General features: G+C 37.5%; 1 protein-coding gene across 1 annotated transcript in view; it reads right to left on the reverse strand.

The window, feature by feature from the left end:
• Positions 1-273: 273 nt before the first annotated feature.
• LOC127586261 (mitogen-activated protein kinase-binding protein 1-like) overlaps positions 274-19012 on the reverse strand; it is an 82030-nt gene continuing 63291 nt past the window's right edge. The window contains exons 23-29 of the mRNA XM_052044066.1: positions 17905-18150; positions 10291-10388; positions 8109-8163; positions 5472-5748; positions 4491-5330; positions 2466-2551; positions 274-1812 (exon numbers count right to left, since the gene is read on the reverse strand). Coding sequence (XP_051900026.1) covers positions 1570-1812; positions 2466-2551; positions 4491-5330; positions 5472-5748; positions 8109-8163; positions 10291-10388; positions 17905-18150 — 1845 coding nt within the window. The 3' untranslated portion in view covers positions 274-1569. The remainder of the gene's footprint in view (positions 1813-2465; positions 2552-4490; positions 5331-5471; positions 5749-8108; positions 8164-10290; positions 10389-17904; positions 18151-19012) is intronic.

The raw sequence follows: 19012 nt of genomic DNA on the forward strand, positions 1-19012 counted from the left end.
GTCTGAATATCTATAACCCAGAGGTAGATAGATTCTTAATAAGGGGGAGAGGGTTGTGTGTGAAAGGTCACCTTAATTAGGTGCGAATGCAGAGTAGAGTTGTGATCATGATTTTAAAGTCATGATGTTAAGCAGAGCATGCTCAAGGGGCTGAACTGGTCCACCCCTATTTCATATGTTCATGAACAGTAGGAAACTTCAACATTCACAATCTTACTTGTATATTAAAATGCTTGACCTCACCTCCAAATGCTCACATTAAACAGTGTTTATTTCAAAAGATTTAAGGCAAGAGATTCGAGAAAAAAAATCCACACACCAACTGGCAAAAAAAACATACATAACAGACAAAAAAAAAACATCCTAAAAATAATGCAACTTCAGAAAAGGTGTGCTTATTTTATACATTATTGTATTGTAAAAATCTAACTTTATACAGGTATATGTACAGCAGCACAACAAAAGAAATCCATGTGGATCATACAGCATTTTTAAAAACATGCAGTTTTAAGAAAAAGGCCATCAGAAACCCTGATTAAAACAAACAACATTTTCCCCCCCCCAAAGGGCTTTTGCCTGGGGAGTTATTCTACAGTTTTAACAGATTTAGCTCCTTTTTAAAATTTCAAACCTGCTCTGAAAAATACTTACATGCAAATATATATTTTTGTAAAGAAAGATGCAAGAAACCAGCTACAATTCCTTGGGCCAGGAGAGGAAAAGAAAATTAAAACTAAGTCCCTCTTCAGGAGACAGATTTGAAATACACAAGCCCTTTAATAAGTCAGATAACCTCCATGCAAGTTAATGTTGATGCACCAAAATGTTGTTACTGCAACTGCCCAGATGCAACCAGCTAACCTAGGCACTGTATTGTGATGAGAAGATGATCTACTAATCAAAATCCAAAATCTTACCTTTATTTCCCCAACCCCCCAATCCAAAAAAGTTGAACTTCCAGTGTTTATTCAATTGAAATTATTGGATAATTGAACTATAAAAATAGAGTGAACTATATAAGTAGATTGCAGTTTGAGACATTAACTCCGGCCATAATAAAACTAGTTACATCTTTCTGAATACAAATATTTTGCAGGTTTGTGATTGCTTCACAAATTAATATAGCGTTAGCTTTCTGTGAAGGCTGCATATTTTCCAAAATAAAAACAATACTTGTGAAAAGTTAGCTTTCTCATTAAGAACTTTTTAAAATAAGTTACTAAAATCATTTTTGGGAGTCCCATTTCTCAGTAAAAGGCAAGTGCAATTTTTAATTTTTTTTTGAGTGGGAAATGGCAGGGGTTGAGGGGAAGGTGGTAGCATCTTGAATTACTTAAAAAGTTAAATATTCTCTGCTCATCACATTCATACACAAGCTTCTGTATCAATGAAGGGTTAGAATTAGGGATCGATCCTTAACAGCACAAGGAAATCCGGAAATACTTTCCAGCTTAAAAGTACAACTGCAAACTATGATTTGATGAGGAATTATGGTTCTTTTATTGGAGTCCTGTACAAACACCAAGGACCCAGGCACTTTATTTCTTTCTGTGGTTTCAGAGGTGCCATTTATTTTGGTAATTGTAGTTTCTGTGTTATCATTTTTATCAACAGTTCTGAATAGTGCTCAAGCAGAGCTGTCGCCTTGCCATTCTCCAGAGATTCTGAAGGGAAAAGTGACGTGTCTACCACAGCTTCTGAAACTGGCAAAGACGCTACAGAGTTCAAATGCTTCCTCGCAGAGGAAAATGCATCACACAGGATAGTTGTCATCTGGGACTTCGCTTCTGGTGCGGCTTTGCTGGATGTCACCTGTAAGATTGGATTGGAACAATACTTTGAAAAACAAATAAATATTTCCCTCTCCTACTGCAGTTCAGTATTTTAAGCAGCAGCTGCTATCTAATAGCAAGTTATTTTGCACGAGTTAGATGCTTCAGATAGCAGGCTGAGCAGAAAAGGCATTATAGCTCATCTACAATTGGTTTTCAAACAACATCCATGCACCATGCCACAGCAGTAAATAGCAAAATACAGTTGACAACTTTAATAAAAAATAGTGAACTTTCAGTTGCACCCAAGGCCAGAGACCTTAGGTGATGTGACAGTGAAACTTGCAGTGGTGAACCTATGACTGAACAAATCGCTGGAGTGCTAGGACCTTTTAAAGCACCAAGTACACCACTGTGTCATATTGCTCAGGCCCTTTGATCAATGCTCAACTGCTACATTTTTTGTAAGCTTCTTTGAGATGCATCTTAGCGTATTATCTCAATTATTTATCATGGCTTGGTTAACATTATGGAATAAATATATCTAGAGAAGCCAAAGTACTAGCTGACCAATCCTCCAACAGGTCAGCTAAGTGTATCCTTCATGAAATATGATGCAAATGAAAATAAAGTTTTAAATTGAAAAGTGATGAATTAAAATGTTATTAAAATGAATTAAGTTTGTCCACAAACCTTGCTAAACAGTTGCAAGGCCTTCTGCAAAGTGTTCTGAAGTTCTGTTACAACATTTTCACAGTTCTGGATACTGACTGCAGGATCTGTAAAAATTGACAACAAATTTAGAAAAACATATTCCCACCAGCCCTTAAATCACCAGTGATGCAGTGCAACTTGTCAAGTAACTTATTAGATCAGAAAACTGCAGATGCTGCAAATCCGAAAATGTTGTAAGCACTCGGATCAAGCAGCAGCAGGGAGAGAAGATTGATGATTTGGGTCAAGGACCCTTCATCAAAATTGGAAAAGTGAGAAAACAATCAAGTTGCAGAGAGGAGGAGGAGTGCCAATTAATATATTTATAAGAAGTCAGAGTAAAAATATTAATGTGACATTATTAAATAAAGCAGATAAAATTATATAGATTTTCTGCTTTGGTCAATATACTGTGAATACTGCTAGTTGGGCATTTTAATTTAACACACAGACAGCCCACGCATGGTGTATTCCAACACCTGACAGATAGACTAAAATTAAAAGTAACAGTGATACAATAGATGACTGACAGATTCAGAATACAAGAAAATATTGCATGGCTTACACCTTTTGATTTACCTTCAAGTTCTACATATACTTAAATCAAAAAGCAAAGGAGAAAAGTCAATTTTCAGATATTGCCAGCAGATAGCTAGCAGTCATGCAGTGTACACCATTATTCAAACATTGAAAGATTCTTCAAATTCTATAAAATAGTCGTAAAGCACACTAAACTCACACCATCTTACATCAATCCCACTTTGTTCTACCAACATTCTCAATAGCTTTACCACTCACCTATACACTGATGGCAATTTACAGCAGCCAATTAACCTGCCAACCCACATTTCTTTGGGAACTGCGGTTTTCTCTCACACCACCAAAAGAAACACACAGTGAGAGAGAGAACGTGCAAACTTCACAGAAACAGCACCCTAGGTCAGGATTGAATCTAGTCACTCGAGCTGTGACACAGTAACTCTAGTGGCTGTACCATCATGCTTGTCAGTGTCCCTCCACTGTCTACGAATTGAGATAGGCACGTATGATATACAGGCTACTGAAATGACCAGCGATCTTCTGGCTCTGCACGTTGTCCAAATACAAACTCTGCTTGGGATTGAGAATATATAGCTGAAAGTTGGGTCTATCTTGGCACTGAATCCACAAACTATGCTTTTATTAGCAGAGTTCGTTTCCATTTGTCAAAAGAATAGGAAGGATTTAAACTTGAAAACACTGCAGCAAAAACACTTCTCCAATTATGAACATTTTCCTCCAAGTCTATAGGAAATAGAAGAATTTTTTAAAAAATTGTTGCATTAATAAGGTTGAAGTCATTTATTATTCATGTGGCCTGAACATTCCTTTGTGTAAATGCTGGGATAATTGCAGATTAAAAGTATATTTTATATTTATTCATTTACAGGATGTTGCTGTTAAGACCAGTGCTTATTGTCTATCTTTAACCATCCCCTGAATAGAGTGGCTTGCTAAACCACTTCAGAGGGCCAACAACACTGGTGGTCAGGAGTCATTTATAAGCCAGACAGATTTCCTTCTCTGACAATCTGATGGTTTTATGGCCACCATCACTGAGACTAGCTTTTTATTCCAGACTTAAATAAAAATTGGAATTTCGCAGCTACCTTGGTCGAATCTGAACTGTTCTATCTGGACTCCGCAGCTCAGATTTCCAGAAACTATATTGCGGCAACTGAAGTATTAGGAAACAGTCTCAATTTATGTAAAGTGTTCATTATCAATATTAATGTTTTACATGTGAATATTTTAACTACTGCAGGAACAGGATGGTCCCAATTACCCAACAAAACAGTTGTAAGCTGCTGGACAAAAAGCATTAAAGTTTAAGCACATGAAATGGTAGACTAGCATTGCTGCAGAGAGGATATTAAGTAGAATTGGAGTTTGTGAAGAATAAACTAGCAATTTTTAAAAAATATTCTGGGTCAGAGAAGTAATAAAAATGAGTACTAAAAATACCTGCTTCATTGGTAGACTGCTCTTCAACCGCCCGGGTTTCTCCAGATGATTTGGGGACTTCCCCTATCAAAGTGTTTCTTTCTGGGTACGAGTCTAAAGATTGACATTCATCCAAAGTGTGCTCCCCTGCATCTTCTGAACTGCTGCAGTGCTCTGAATGTTCACTCTCTCTCTTTAGGATTTCCAATGAATTCACATTTGGACCATTCCCATTTTCCTCATGGTCGCAGAGAGTTTGATCCTTTTTAATTAAACATACTGGTTGCACACATGTAACTGCAGAGGATGACAGCCGTGTGGAATCTTGACCAGCTCGTAGCTTTTGTTTAACCTTTGAAACGGCAACACCATTAGCTATTGGAGGAGGCATCAACAATCTGTCTGTATGAATTTTAGAAAGGTTCAAGGTTAAGTTGGCTCTAGCTTGATGGTTCCCATAAGGCAAAATACCACTTTGTGATGATTGTTTTGGCAACGTCTTTTCTTTAGAATCTTCAATTGAACATACTTCACTTGGAATCGATTCCATCATTGCCTCTGCTGTTAAGTCTGTAGTAGATGATGCTTTGGAATTGGGCAAGCTCATACCACTTGACTGTCCTAAGGTTTTCAGATTCAGGTTCTCTCCCATTGATGCACTACGAGACATCTTGGCTCTGAAGCTGGCTGTTGGATCCATGTAAGACCTGGCTCTGCCAGATTTGTTCTTCGAAGTAAGTGAATCAGCAAACAAGGTTATTTTGCCATGAAGTGACTGTCTCATTGTTTCCTCATTCACTTGCATATCAAGTTTGCTTGATTGAGAAGCTGTCATGAATGAAGGTGACAATGCCTGCTCTTCTAATTGAAAGTAAAATATGAAATATTTAACAAACTTGCAGTAAAAGTCAAAAATATGAACTGACAATTTTACTATCAGAAAGTATTATTTGCAGAAATACTTCTAATTGAAACTAATAGTGAAATCGGGACAAATCTTACCCATTTGTGCCAGGTCTTTGACAGAGGCTGATCTTCTACCCATTTGACTTCTTCCATTATTTGTTCTATCTTTCACCCCAGGCAATGCAAGGGGCATCTCAGCACTTGTATTCATCGACCCTGCATGCTGTTCATTTTCATGTGTCACTTTCTCAACACAATTTCTCTCTACACCTTGATGAATTTCTGTCCCATTGAAAGATGACTGTAACTGTGATTCATTAGCTTGTGCAGAAGCTCTCTCTTCAGCACTTAACTGTGTGGACTTGAGAGTTACCTGAAGTGAGAAAATAATTAAGATAAGATCGTAGCAGTTAGCGCAACGCTATTACAGCGCCAGCGATCGGGGTTCGATTCCCGTCGCTCTCTGTAAGGAGTTGGTACGTTCTCCCGTGTCTGCGTGGGTTTCTTCCGGGTGCTCCGGTTTCCTCCCACATTCCAAAGACGTATGGGTAGGTTAATTTGGGTTTTAAAAAAATGGGCGGCGTGGACTTGTTGGGCTGGAAGGGCCTGTTACCACGCTGTAAATAAAAAAAATTTCCAAATATAGTTTGCTTCCAATCTCAATTAATAAATTGCTTCCATAGGAAATGCATTCCATCACATAGTACTCACTTCCCTATCTCAACATTAAGTGGAGTGCTAAATACCATAAACAAACATATTACATCCTGAAATAAAGAGATTGAGAGACAGGTCTGCAGATGCAGCAAATGCAAAGCTAAAACAATTAGAAATGCACAGTAACATTCGAACAGAGAAAAGTAAACACTGAAGGGTATTTAACTGCAACTTCTCTTATCAGATACTGATGGGAACTCTCATTTCCATTATATGTCGTTCCATGCAAATTACTTTCCAAAGACAGTGGAATATGCAGCCCCCATAACCTTCCCTGGGCAAAGTTAAAATAATTGCATTCACATCAACTTTTAAAATATTTAATAAAACAATTAAGAAATACGTTGCCTGTAACACAATTGAAAATGTATAGAACATGACAAATATCTGGTGGGAAACTTTGATAAATGATTTGGATTTAATTATTCAGGATTTCTTATTTTTCTAAAAGCAATAAATAGTTCAGTTCTAAAGCTGAATTAGCTTCACTTGGGATCCAATAATGAATCCAAGAATTTAGATACAATGTGAAGCTAATGACAGTCTGCAGTGATCCTGATGAGTTAACAACTAGTCAAGATAAGGTTTAATAGAAATACAATGTATAATTATTCTTGAAAGTTTAAAAGATGCTAGTGAGTGCAAATGGAAAGTTATGGTTACAATAAATATAGTGCAAAGGTTAAAGAGTAGTTGGGGTAGTTTAGTTTTGGTAGCCTTATAGCAAATGATAAACAAATATTGGAAATACCAACTAAATATCATTAAGATGATGTAAACAGGCATTGTCCTCTTGACAGCTTAGTGAATGAAGCAGCACATTAGAGACCAAAAGATCTGATGATCATCAGTTATCCTAATATCATCCAAGAGAGCAGTTGTGATGATGCAACATGCTCGGCACCTTTGGGTTAGGAAAAGCTCCCTTCTACCATCCAATAATCCCTGGTGGAAAGCCTACATATACTTTGAGAACTTGCGACCCCTACCACCAAGGCAAACTAAGGCAGCTAATGCAAATGAATACCACCACCTGCATGTTCTGCTCATCATCATACGTGATGTCACGCATCATCCTGATACGGAAATACTTTGATGTTCCTTTATCATCGACCGGTCTAAATCATGTAACTCCCTACCTAACAGCACTGCCAACTCTGTTAATTCAAGGTGACTAGGGCAATAAATATTGGATATGCAAGCAATCTCCATGACCAGAAAAGTGAAAAGGATTGAGTCGAAGTGCAACATTCCTTGTCCTCAGTTGGCATGATTACTTACCAAAGCATAAAGAAAAATTTAATCACACACAAGTTTCTGTATTTAGGAGAAATTGGTCTATTCCTGAGAAAACTCTGCTTTTGAAAAAAATTCATCACGTAAACCAATTTGATTAAAGTCACAGGGAGTTTCTCTAACTTTTTGGGGACAATTATCCAGCACATTCAATTCACTAATTATATTTCCAGAAACAGATTCTTTAAAAAAAGATTAAGCCATTAATTTAAAATGATTTACAGGGGTTAATATTCTCAATCCAGGAAAACACTTAAATTTATCATGCAGTCTGTCAATCTTGCAAAAAATGACAAACTTTGCTGAAAATCTTCAATGCAAACTGTCAGGTGAAATCCCTTCATCTATAGTTCTGTAGCAAAACATAATTCAAGGGTTGGGAGAATTGGTCCTAGAGCATTAGAGACTTAGCACCACAGTAGTACAATATTCTCCAACTTATATGCATCAAGTTTGGTTTCCCATTAAGAAATGAAGGTTGGTGAATTTATCAGTCTACTATCCAACTGGCAGCTTTGACTTACAGAAACCTAGCCAAAATATACATAAACTCAATGTAACTATACTTTGATCTCCATTGAAAATTGAGTTGAAAGTGATAAACACCAAGAAATAGTAGTTCCTCCAGCATTTTGTATGTAGCTCAAGAAACTACACAAGTTGTTCAATCCCACCCGAGAAAGATTTTAAAATGTAACTAAGCCAAAATTATTTACTCACGTCTTGCAAATGTTTGCCCTGCTGTTGGGAGTTGAGGGGGAAAGTTGCTGCTATCCTGCAGGGAAAAAACAGAAGTCAGAGTGTTTTGATATACTGTACATGGCACCTACAGTGGTGGAAATTACAGTGCATATTTTTAAACCACCTGAATGAAATGCCTCTTAAAAATATCAAATTAATCTGCAACCAAAGATTCTGATCTTCAACTCCAAGAACTGCATACAATGACACGATCAAGTTTGCCTATTAGCATGCAGGCAAGGAAGGTCCCAGACCTTTGTCACTAATTGGTGCTGCAATGCACTGTGATTGATCACACACTGTAATTGATCACATTAGAGGGAGAGGGAGAGGGAGAGAAAAGAAAAAAAGATATCATTACTCCTTACACAGATACTCACTGCACTACCCTGCAGAGCACCTATTTGTTATAGCACTCTTGGCCCTCCAGTTTGAAGCTACACAGACAACTGCTTGGGCTGCATGCTACTGCTTTATTGTGAACCTGGTGCAAACACCCAATTTTCTGATGGTGACCTCCCAACAATGAACCACCCACAATATGGTGGCGTTGAGGCTGCCCGTGAACACTGGTGTTTGTGTGCAGTGCAGTTGTTCAGTGCTGAGATGTGGGGCTCAAGGCCAAATCCTGACAAGCAGTGAATTCAGGCCAATTGCCAAGGATTGACAGCACCTGCTCTATAGATTTCCTCAACGGTATACAGAAATTATTAGGCTTGAAAAAAGCTGCAAAGCCAAACAAAAAAAAGACAGCAGCTTTCATCACTTCCAACATGTGAGGAGAGAGACCAGAGGATCCACACTGCCCGTCAAGAAGCAGCAAGGTGATGCCAGTCACTCTGCCAGCTACGTTGTACCCAAACTCCACATCTCAGCACCTGGAAGTCATACTGCTTGCCACGGCCTCTTCAACACCAGCCTACACACTGAGCAGCAATGCCATTAGCTGGATTCACACCAGTTTGTCATCACAGTGGCTGCAGGGAAGGCAAGGTTCACACCAGGTGCCCTGAAAAGTAGTGCTGCAAGTTTGCATCTCTATAGATAACCCTACAATGATCCCTTTTGGTGCAGATTCCAATAGCACTCTCATTTCTGGGAATGCATCCAGAGTGCTAAGTGAGGTACCAGTACATATGCTTAAGTGTGCATAGATAAGTGGATGGAGATTGATTATTTGACACAAGCCTGAGTCTAAGCACTGGAAGATGAGGTTAGTCAAAAATGAAAATTGTGTTCCTTTAAAAAGCTAAGAAAATAGTTCAATATACTTCAGCAATTAGGCTGATTGCAAGACAGTTGACTACCAAGGAAGCTGCTGCATTCCATGGGCTAGAAATTGCTGTAATAAAAATTAAAGAACCAAGCACTTTTAAAAAATAAAGTTAGGACAGTGAACTCAAGCAAGCATAGCCATATCAAATCACAAAATGAATAAAGGTGCTTTTTAGCTTTCATTCTGTGCCTCTGGTGATAATATAGGCATGGTATTTACTGTAATGGAAGCTAGCAGACAATACATTTTCTCAAGCCCAGGTGATCAATTTGGGTATTAAATTACAGCCTTAACAAGGGCAAAGTAACTGCCTGGACTGCTTCACATATTGTGGTCAGTAGACTTACACACGCACGAGGCCAAGTATGAGAGCATGTCTATTTGAGATCAATCCTGGAGAATGTTGTGGGAAACTGAAGTCTCCAATGTCCCAAGTCACTTCAGGGAATAGAATGCCAAATATACATTAATTAATGTTCCTTTAAGGGCCTTGTGAATAACTTGTACTTGAATCTTTTTCCGTCCAATCTCAGTCAAAATACGATGTGCCATATTATCTCCCACAGGAAAGGACTCAACCTTTACAAGTGAAGGCCTGCAATTAAATTGATTAACTTTGATCCTCTGGATGCAAGTGGAATAAACTTGGAGTATAGGACAGGTGCCGGACCATCACCAGCAATGAACAAGCTTAGGTCAGGGATTTGATACAGAGGGTACAGCAGTCTCAGTCATTCTCCAACATAATAAACTATAGTCACTCAGAACAAACTTCAGATTAGCCTTAATATGTGAAGGATTGGTAAAATGTAATCAAAAATTTGAAGAGGTTCACAAAGCTAGGCTATTACATGCATTAAACCTTTCAAACTGTTCAATACTAACCTACTACTTTTCTGGCAGCGGGACAGAAATCGAGCAGAAATACTTAAACGAGGATTCAGGAAGAAGTGGTTGCCATTTTTTGCATTTTGTTTGAAGATCTTTCATGAATTATCAAATTTTTCTGTAAATTAACAAACCAATTTTAGTCACATTCACCTGCAAGTGGTCACTAGTTTGGACAAAGTAGGGAAAGGAAAATGACATTTTATACATGTTAGTACCATTAGAAAACTCATTAGCTAGAGCTTCAAAGTTGTGTTTGAGAATTTTTCTTGTCTGGTGTTATTGCTGCATGTAATTCCTGTGGTATTGTGCTGCACTGTTCTTCCTCCTCTTCTATCCTGAAGAATGACCATCAGAACTTAGCTGACCCACAGAGTCAGAATCTAGGGATGGTAGATGCAAGATGTGACAAGCATAGTTAGAATTTACTTGAGCTTTCTAGTTTTTTTGTATTTCACCATTTCAATATTTGGTTCATTGTACCAAAACCCATGCAACATTTGCGCAATGAAAAAAGCCATAAGAAAAAATGTAACACATTTTGCAGCTAACAATTTTAAAAATCACAAAATTAAAATATACCACAGGAAGTCATTATTCTGAAGCCTCTTTGGTATAGCTATTCAATTAGTTCCAATCTTTTACTAGTTAAAGAATCTGGTTCCATTAATCCTTCAGTTATTTAATCTCCCCTGCCTTCAGAGAAACTTTTCTGTTATTCACTCCCCATTCCTTTCTCTGTAACTCAGTTAGTTTCACACCCAACTTTTTCCAGCTCTGATGAAAGATCATCCATCTGAACGTATAGATGTCCCTACAGAAATCTGAACCTATAGATGTCGCCTGACATTGTGTATTTCCAGCATTTTCCACCTTTAAGTTTTCCAACATCTATACTATTTTGCTGTTTTATTACCATTTGTCTTTTTATTAAAATGTTTATGCCCTAGTGCCATTTTGTTTGTTCTTAGACAAATTTTAGTTGTCCTCCACACTTTACACTACCTTTCTTAAATAACAAAACTGAATCCTCTAACAACTATGTCTCTAGGGTTCTTTCATCATCCTGAATTTTTTTTCTTCTATTGCTTTACAATTAGTGACCAACAATATACACCTGTTCTTTCTGATTTCCCGAAAAATAATCTTTAAACCCCTCAATTTCAATTAATTTTCAGTTAAAGTTTCTTCAGTAAATTCTACCACTCCATTACACACTTATCCAACAAAAACATCACATCACATTTTCCCAGAAAGACCACAATGCTATTACATTCCAATTAAAGACGCATTAAGCAATAAAGGTTCAGGGTGCCAAAGCCAGGTTGAAATTACTCCAAGGTAGATAGCAAAGGCAAGCAGGGAGATGGCACTAGATATAGTGAGTAGATTTAAGCAAAACAGCATTTTTGTAAAAGGGAATCCACAATACATTTTCAAGAACACACCCATCTCAAGAAATTTCCAATATGTAAATAAATGCAACTCCGCAGGTCAACAATACACCCTCTTTGGGAAAAGTAAAACAGCTTTGTAAATTAATACCTTCATTTTTTTTGTTAGAAAAGACTAAATACAAGACCACCATGCAGTGAAAAGTGCTCTACAGGCTGCAACCCACACAGACTAATTGATCACAGAAGCCTGAGTGTATCAAGTTCAGATGGACACAAGAACTTTAAAAACATAAGCAGATGGCTTGATGTTAACCCGGACTCAATTACTATCCTCTTGTACCTCAATTCCCAGCACTATTGAATTCAACACTAACACTGGTATTAACTTTCTCCCCAGATATCCCTCCCTCCAAATCTCAAATCTTGTTCTATTAATAGAAAGCAAAGTTGTTGCTATTTTCCTTTACAGGATCTCTCACCATCCTGTTGTTGTTCATGACTGGTGGTGCGGCTGCTTCCCGAATCCATTGAGTAGGCACTATCAGGACTGTTCTCCACTGAATGCACAACTGGCCACTCAGAATCACTTTCTTGTAGTTTTTTTTGTTGTTCTTTTACTTGATAATCACTGCCATGCAAGATGATATACAGTTGATGCACAACAGCTACAAGCTATAGCAGGAAATTAATAAATACTCAAACTAAGCATTATAAAATCTTACTAAATAGTGGCATTCACACACATTTTGCAAGTGTAACTATTTCCTTTTCACACGTCACACTGAAAGAATACCTTTAATAACCAGATGCATACTTACCCCCATTATCTTCACCTTTGAAGAAATATGGTTTACATTCTTCTATTTAATAGTTCTCTTGTTAATGGTGCATTCAAATTGATAAGTTATTGGCAAACTCCAAATCTTCCTGTAGTGACAACCTACTTAAAATATCTTATCTTGTACTTTTAACAAGATATGGTCTTTCAGCCCATTTGGTTCATGCCAGCTCAGAGAGCAGCAATTCCATCTCTCCTTACTTCCCTGTACATCTGTAATTTATTTTCTTACATATGTCTATCAACACCCCTTTAATTGTTTTTGGGACATGGGAAGAAACTCACACAACATACAGACAGCACCAAGAACAGGATTGAAGTCCGGTCCCTGGATCTACGAGGCAGCAGAATTAACTGTTGTGCCACTCTGCTGTTCAAATTATTCTGATTGGAGATACTGGACAAAATAAAGAGCTCCATCTACATTACATAATAGTTTGCATAGCAAATGATAAATGCTGGATATCATAGGACAGATAAGATTTAACAATTTTATGGAGAGAAGTTGTTATGAATACCATAAAGTAATTTTAGAATTCAACATTTAACAATGCTCAGAATACGCACTTCTCTGTACTGGTAGAATGATCATCATTCAGCAAAGGATAAAATGTTGGCATGGTTGCTTCAGTTTCCACCACATCCATCTTCTGGGAAAGGGTGCTATCTGTATCCTCTGGGCAAATAGAACTTGGCCTTCCCACAGAATTTCTTGACAAAAGACTAGGGGAAAATTCCATCTTAAAAAAAAGATTTTAGGTATTATAACATAGTAATAAATTTTAGGATTAAAACTGAGCATTATAAATCTGCTGTGCCAAAGAATAATATGGTACCAATTTATTCCACAATTCCCTCAACATCTTCTCCATATTAACCATTTTTAAAAAAAAATGCAAAGTCGACAATAAGCTTCCATAATAAAAAAAAATGAAAGGAAAGGAAATCACTCTTCATGCCATTCATAAAGATACGCCTTTATGCTCAAATCATCTCTGCTGGTTCAAGCACTTATTTAAATATACCAAGATATCCAGTGTGAACTTGACTGTCTATTAGCAAGCTTTTGATTGTATAAAGATTCAATGAATTGCATTGAAAATGCAAAACAAAACAATGTCTTTTAGGAAAAAAGTAAAAATAAGTGCAGTCTTTGCAAGTAATCAAGCTTAAAATTTCTGCATTGTAAAAGCACATCGCACATCAAGATTCCATAATTCCGTAAACCAAGTTTCTTGGAGTTTATATAACTACAAACATTTCCCCTGCCCCCCCCCCCCCCACACTAAAAAGTAAATCAAACCAAATCTAAAGGTTTAAAATGAAAGCCAATTTTCAGTAGAAACAAAGCTGAAAACTGAATCCAAATAAAACTGGTGTCTTAACTGACTTTACACAAAAGTGTAGGAAATCATTTTGCCAAGTGGACATTTGAAATACACAACAGTCAAATACACACCATTGAACAGCTCTGCAATCCGTAATGAAAAACACTTGCATAGTCCCCATTTCTCCAGTTCATGGAATAAATGAAGTGAACAATATGACCTGGAACACTAGAATCCACTTCAGCTTGTGTACAAAATGTAATCACAGAGTAATGCAGCTGCGTAAACCCCACCCAGCTTGTAAGCAATGCAAAGTCTGCAATATAATAATCCACATATTACATCAGCAGTCTCAATTAGTGACTGATGTTAGCCAGTCAGGATCTTCTGACATTTTACTGTAAGACTGTTTCTTCAAAATGGAAGACAACTGAGTGAATACAACTCTACAGATATACTTCTGACAAGTCTCTTTGCATTACTTTATTAAACACATCAGCTATACTTTTATTTACAGTTCTTCAAGGGATGGGTAGAAATGTAAGCATTTATTACTATTCCCAATTTCTCAAGCTGTGGTGCAAGTTCAGGGTCAACCACATTTAATTGCTTTCTATGGACTGTGCTCAACTAGAAATCTGGTTTTACAACACGAGCTCAAGAACCAACTTCTCATGTGTACTCAATACAAACTCATAATTTCAATATATTATCTGGGATCACTTAGCTCATTGTGAATTCATTGTGAACTAGACTCTGGAAGAACATACGATTCAATCAAAGAATTTTCACTTGGGTTTTCCTCATTGTGAAGGGGAAGATGCTTCAAATGTACTGGGGGCTGGTGATTGAAGGAAGCAGACCTGATCTTTACTTATTGCCTTCCACAGGACAGCAACATACATGGCTTGGAAGGAGGGCAAGGAGAAAATGTCTTTTTACGAGGTGGTTTTTTGATCTTAAATGACTTTGTAATGCTAAAATTCAGAGCATTTTGTCAAGGATTCCTGCTTTTAGATGCATTTAACAGCTAATTTTTAAAACATGAATAAACTCAATGCAAATTCACAATTTAGGCAGTTCCTGGGTTAAGAAAGGGCTCTGTTCAAGAACCATTCATTACCCAAATTTTTCGTAAATTGGAAAGGAACAAAAAGTGTGTGGGAGAGGATCTCAGAAACAGCTGAGACAGGAGAGCGAGCAGATACAGACAGAGCGAGCAGAAAGAGCAGCCGCCAGCTGGCCTCACTGACTCAGGTGAGTGAGTGAGCGAGCAAGCAAGTCTACTCAGCACTCACAGCTCTGCTCGGTTTGACCCAGCTCTTGATTGTTGCAGCTCATTCGTATGCATGGGTGAAAATAACGTGGGGAGGGCCTATAATGTACTAGATTAAAAGAATAATATACTTTTGTTTTCTTGCATGACAAAGGCAGAGGATTGATGTTTCTTTACAAATCATTATAAAATTGCAGAGATATCTATTATGATCCATTTCAACAGATCCTATGACTGCAAAGAGCCAGGCAACGTGTAAATCTACATACATTTTTAAAAATTTCCACTTTAAATCATGAACCAAATGTTATAAACAAGAATATTTTCAGTAAACATCCCAAGAACTGTGCACATGCAAGATTTGCATCAGCAGAAATTTTAACATTGATTGGGTTCTGTTTTGTGTGGCCCAAACTTCACTTTTCCTAATATCAGCCAGCATCAGATAGTAATTACAAGGGGAATTTCTGGCTTCCAGCAACAGTTTATTATGTAGAATAAGCTGCCAATAATACAAATTTCTTTTTGAAAAGATTTAAATTTTTTTAAACAAAACCAAAACAAACAGACAGATATATAGAAAACAGAAGTAAAACGGAAACAAAAACAGAAAATGTTGGAAATGCTCAGCAGGCCAGGCCCCATCTATGATAATGGAAAGAGAGACAGTGAACGTTTCAGGTCAGAGACCCTCCATCAGGAGCAGGAGTAGGCCGTTTTGGTTGTACCCCACCATTCAGAATGGATGTGGGTGATCATCCATTTTCAGTTCCCAGTTCCTGCCTTTATCTCACATCCCTTGATCCCTAATGATTGAAAGAATCAAATGAGATCAAAGGTTGAACTTAAAATATCAAAAAAAAACAAATTTCCGTCTGAGTGAATGAAATTAATGCTGAGATCGTTTAAGCAGTATGACAGTGCATCTTTAAAAAAAATTCACTTGCACCTCAAGCAACAAAGCATAACATTGAAGGATTCTAACAGCAAAGGTTGTTTGGATACTTGATCTCGTCAGTTCATGAAATACTGAAGAATGCTGAGTAGCATAACTCAAGGAGCATCGAATTACTGACAGCAACTTAGCCTTACGCGTGTGCATACAAGAAATTGCCGTCAGTGACATAATCCGATGACTAAACTTTGCCTCTACAAATTCTGAGCCATTTAGTTTATTTCTTACTACTGTTACATTCTACCCTCTAAGGCAAGGCTTTATCCTCAACAAGAAATTTCTGCAATGTTGTTTTTCTAAGAACACTTTTTAAGAAGTAGTTAATAATACTTCCTTCTAAACAATCCATACCAAAAGCACCACTCTTGTTCACAAGCTGGACATAATTTGTATTACAATTTATAGCCTGCCCCACAAGTGCCACACTACTTCCCCACCCCAGAGGGCACCTAGATTCTAGCAGTTCAATTTCTAACAGGGACTCCAATTCTATTTTTTTGGCTATGTTCAATAAATGCAGAAAATAGCATTGCATATAGTTCCTATTTTAAATAATTGTGATATTAACACATAAGCAGCTTGTGATATTTTGGAATTTATTAATCTAACAGATATTAAAATGATAATACCCTGCAGATATGTCATCATGCAACAAGTATCTTGGTACAATTCCAGAATGTGTGTCAGCAGCAGTTGCCAACAGAAAAAAAGTCAATGTACACGAACATCTCAGAGAGCAATTTTAAACTGTGACTGCCAGATGGTTATAAAGTTTCAGAATTTCATTATGATGATCATGTCACTAAATCAAGTTGCTCCTCCTATTTATTCCATAGTAATCTCCAGGCAAGGGAAAACAGACCATCAATTGTCTCTCACATTGATGTCAACAGTAAGCAAATCTTCCAGGCTGGGATTCTAATGTTACTAGATTCTTAAGAAAATGCAGGAAAAAAAAACAAAATTTACAACATTTCAAATTCTTTCCTTCCTCTACATATATGGAAGTGTTACGGACTAGGTTACTATTGGTGAATGTCCCTTTAAGACATAGCACAGTAGTGTGTGTGTGGGGCGTGATGACGACAACAGAAGATAAGGACGTAACGACGTTTTTGGAGCAGACGGGGTTTGGGGGTGTAATAAAAAGAGGACAGAGACCTACTGGTCTCTGTACCGATGGATGAAAAACAGTAACTGTGTCTGTCACTACAATCCACGTATGGATTTTTAGAATAATCCAGTGGAGTCCACTTTGTCGTTAACCTGTAGTAGGAAACAGGTATTTGTGTGGATGGCCACAATTCGAGTACCTTTCGGGGTGGCAGATACTTCGGAACAAAGCAGTGGAGTAGGCACTGCTGAGTAAACACTGAGGTGTCGTGTGGGTTTCATCGTGGAACATTTGGATTTCGTCATGTCTCTATTTTCTCTCTACGTCTTGTCTTCAGTCAACGGTGGTTTTACAGAAGCCTTTGCTCACGTTTCACCTTACAGCTTGCTGAACTGAACTTTTGAGAACTATTCCTGGACTGGGAGTTTGGGAATTTGCCACACACACACACACTTTGAGTTTAGTTTTTGGGGTTAATGTTTAAGATCTAACATTTTTACTTCTAACATTCTAACATTTTTACTTTTATTTTTCTTATTATCGTAAGTAGTTATTAATAAAATAGTTTTTTAACACTTATACATGACTCGGCGTGTTTCTTTTGTTGCTGGTACGTGACAGAAGCACCATTTAAACACTTGTATAACTAATTCATTACTGACCATTACCAATCCATAAAAGTTACTAGTTCACAGAAGCATACCAACCATCTTAGAAAGTTATCCAAATTACGTGGTTCAAAATTGTCCTGCTCCGAGCAGCTGTTTGGCTTCCCTTGTGCCACTGACATTCTGCCTGGAGTTGGGGTTGCACAGTACTCCTCCAGCTGCCCCATTCCCAGAATGGAGTGAATAAGATCTTTGTCCATCCTTTCAGCCCATCTTCCACGTGGATGAAATGTCTCAGTGTTACGCCCTGTTCTATTGTGCACACTGTTGTCACCTGCCTCCTGTGAATAGACATTAAAATGAATTCTTCTTGAAAATTCTTATCATGTGATAAAAATTGATACACATCAACCTTGATATACTGGCTGTCTGCAAGTTTGAGTAAGAACCCTCACAGCTAATGAACTGATTAGTGCTGAGAGACAGTGTCTCATATCTTCAGTTTTTTTCACTTATTTCAGAACGACTGAAATTTGTCCATTCCATGGACATTTTTTTGCAACTTTTTCCTTTGTTTCAATTTTTTTCATTTCAGAATGTTTTAAAAGTTATAGAACTTTGTAAAGGTGTTAACCACCATCACTATAGCCATTCTTTCCAAACCTTAGGATTCAGGTCATTAGTTCCCAGGAGTTTGTCAGGAATCTAGCCTTAATTTTTTGAACTCTATTTTTTAAAATATATTAATGCTAATTTCCTTCAGCTCTTTATTCACCAATTAAAGAAGATAAAAGCTTTAGATGCTGGAAATCTGAAACAGAAAATATTGGGAGATACTCAGCAGGTCAGGGCAGCATCTGTAGAGAAAGAAACAGTAAATGCTTCAAGTAAATCACAGCTGGAAAAATGAGCAACTGTGCTTTAAGTTGGAGTTTCAGCTGAGTCCAGATGAAGGGTCTTGAGCTGAAATGTCAACTGTCCACTTCCCTCCACAGATGCTGCCTGACCTGCTGAGTTCCTCCAGCAGTTTTTTTGCTACAAACCAAATAATAAGGGAAGTAAAAACAAGTAGTACATTAATCATGCAACTTAAAATCTTCATGTAGATTAGTTTTAGTCAAGTTGGAAATGATAGCCACAAGAATTCATCGAGTGCACTTGGGGGAGTGTTTTCTGGAGGCAATACATTATGGCATCAACCAA

The sequence above is a fragment of the Pristis pectinata genome, chromosome 35, assembly GCF_009764475.1.
Source record: "Pristis pectinata isolate sPriPec2 chromosome 35, sPriPec2.1.pri, whole genome shotgun sequence".
NCBI classification, from domain to species: domain Eukaryota; kingdom Metazoa; phylum Chordata; class Chondrichthyes; order Rhinopristiformes; family Pristidae; genus Pristis; species Pristis pectinata.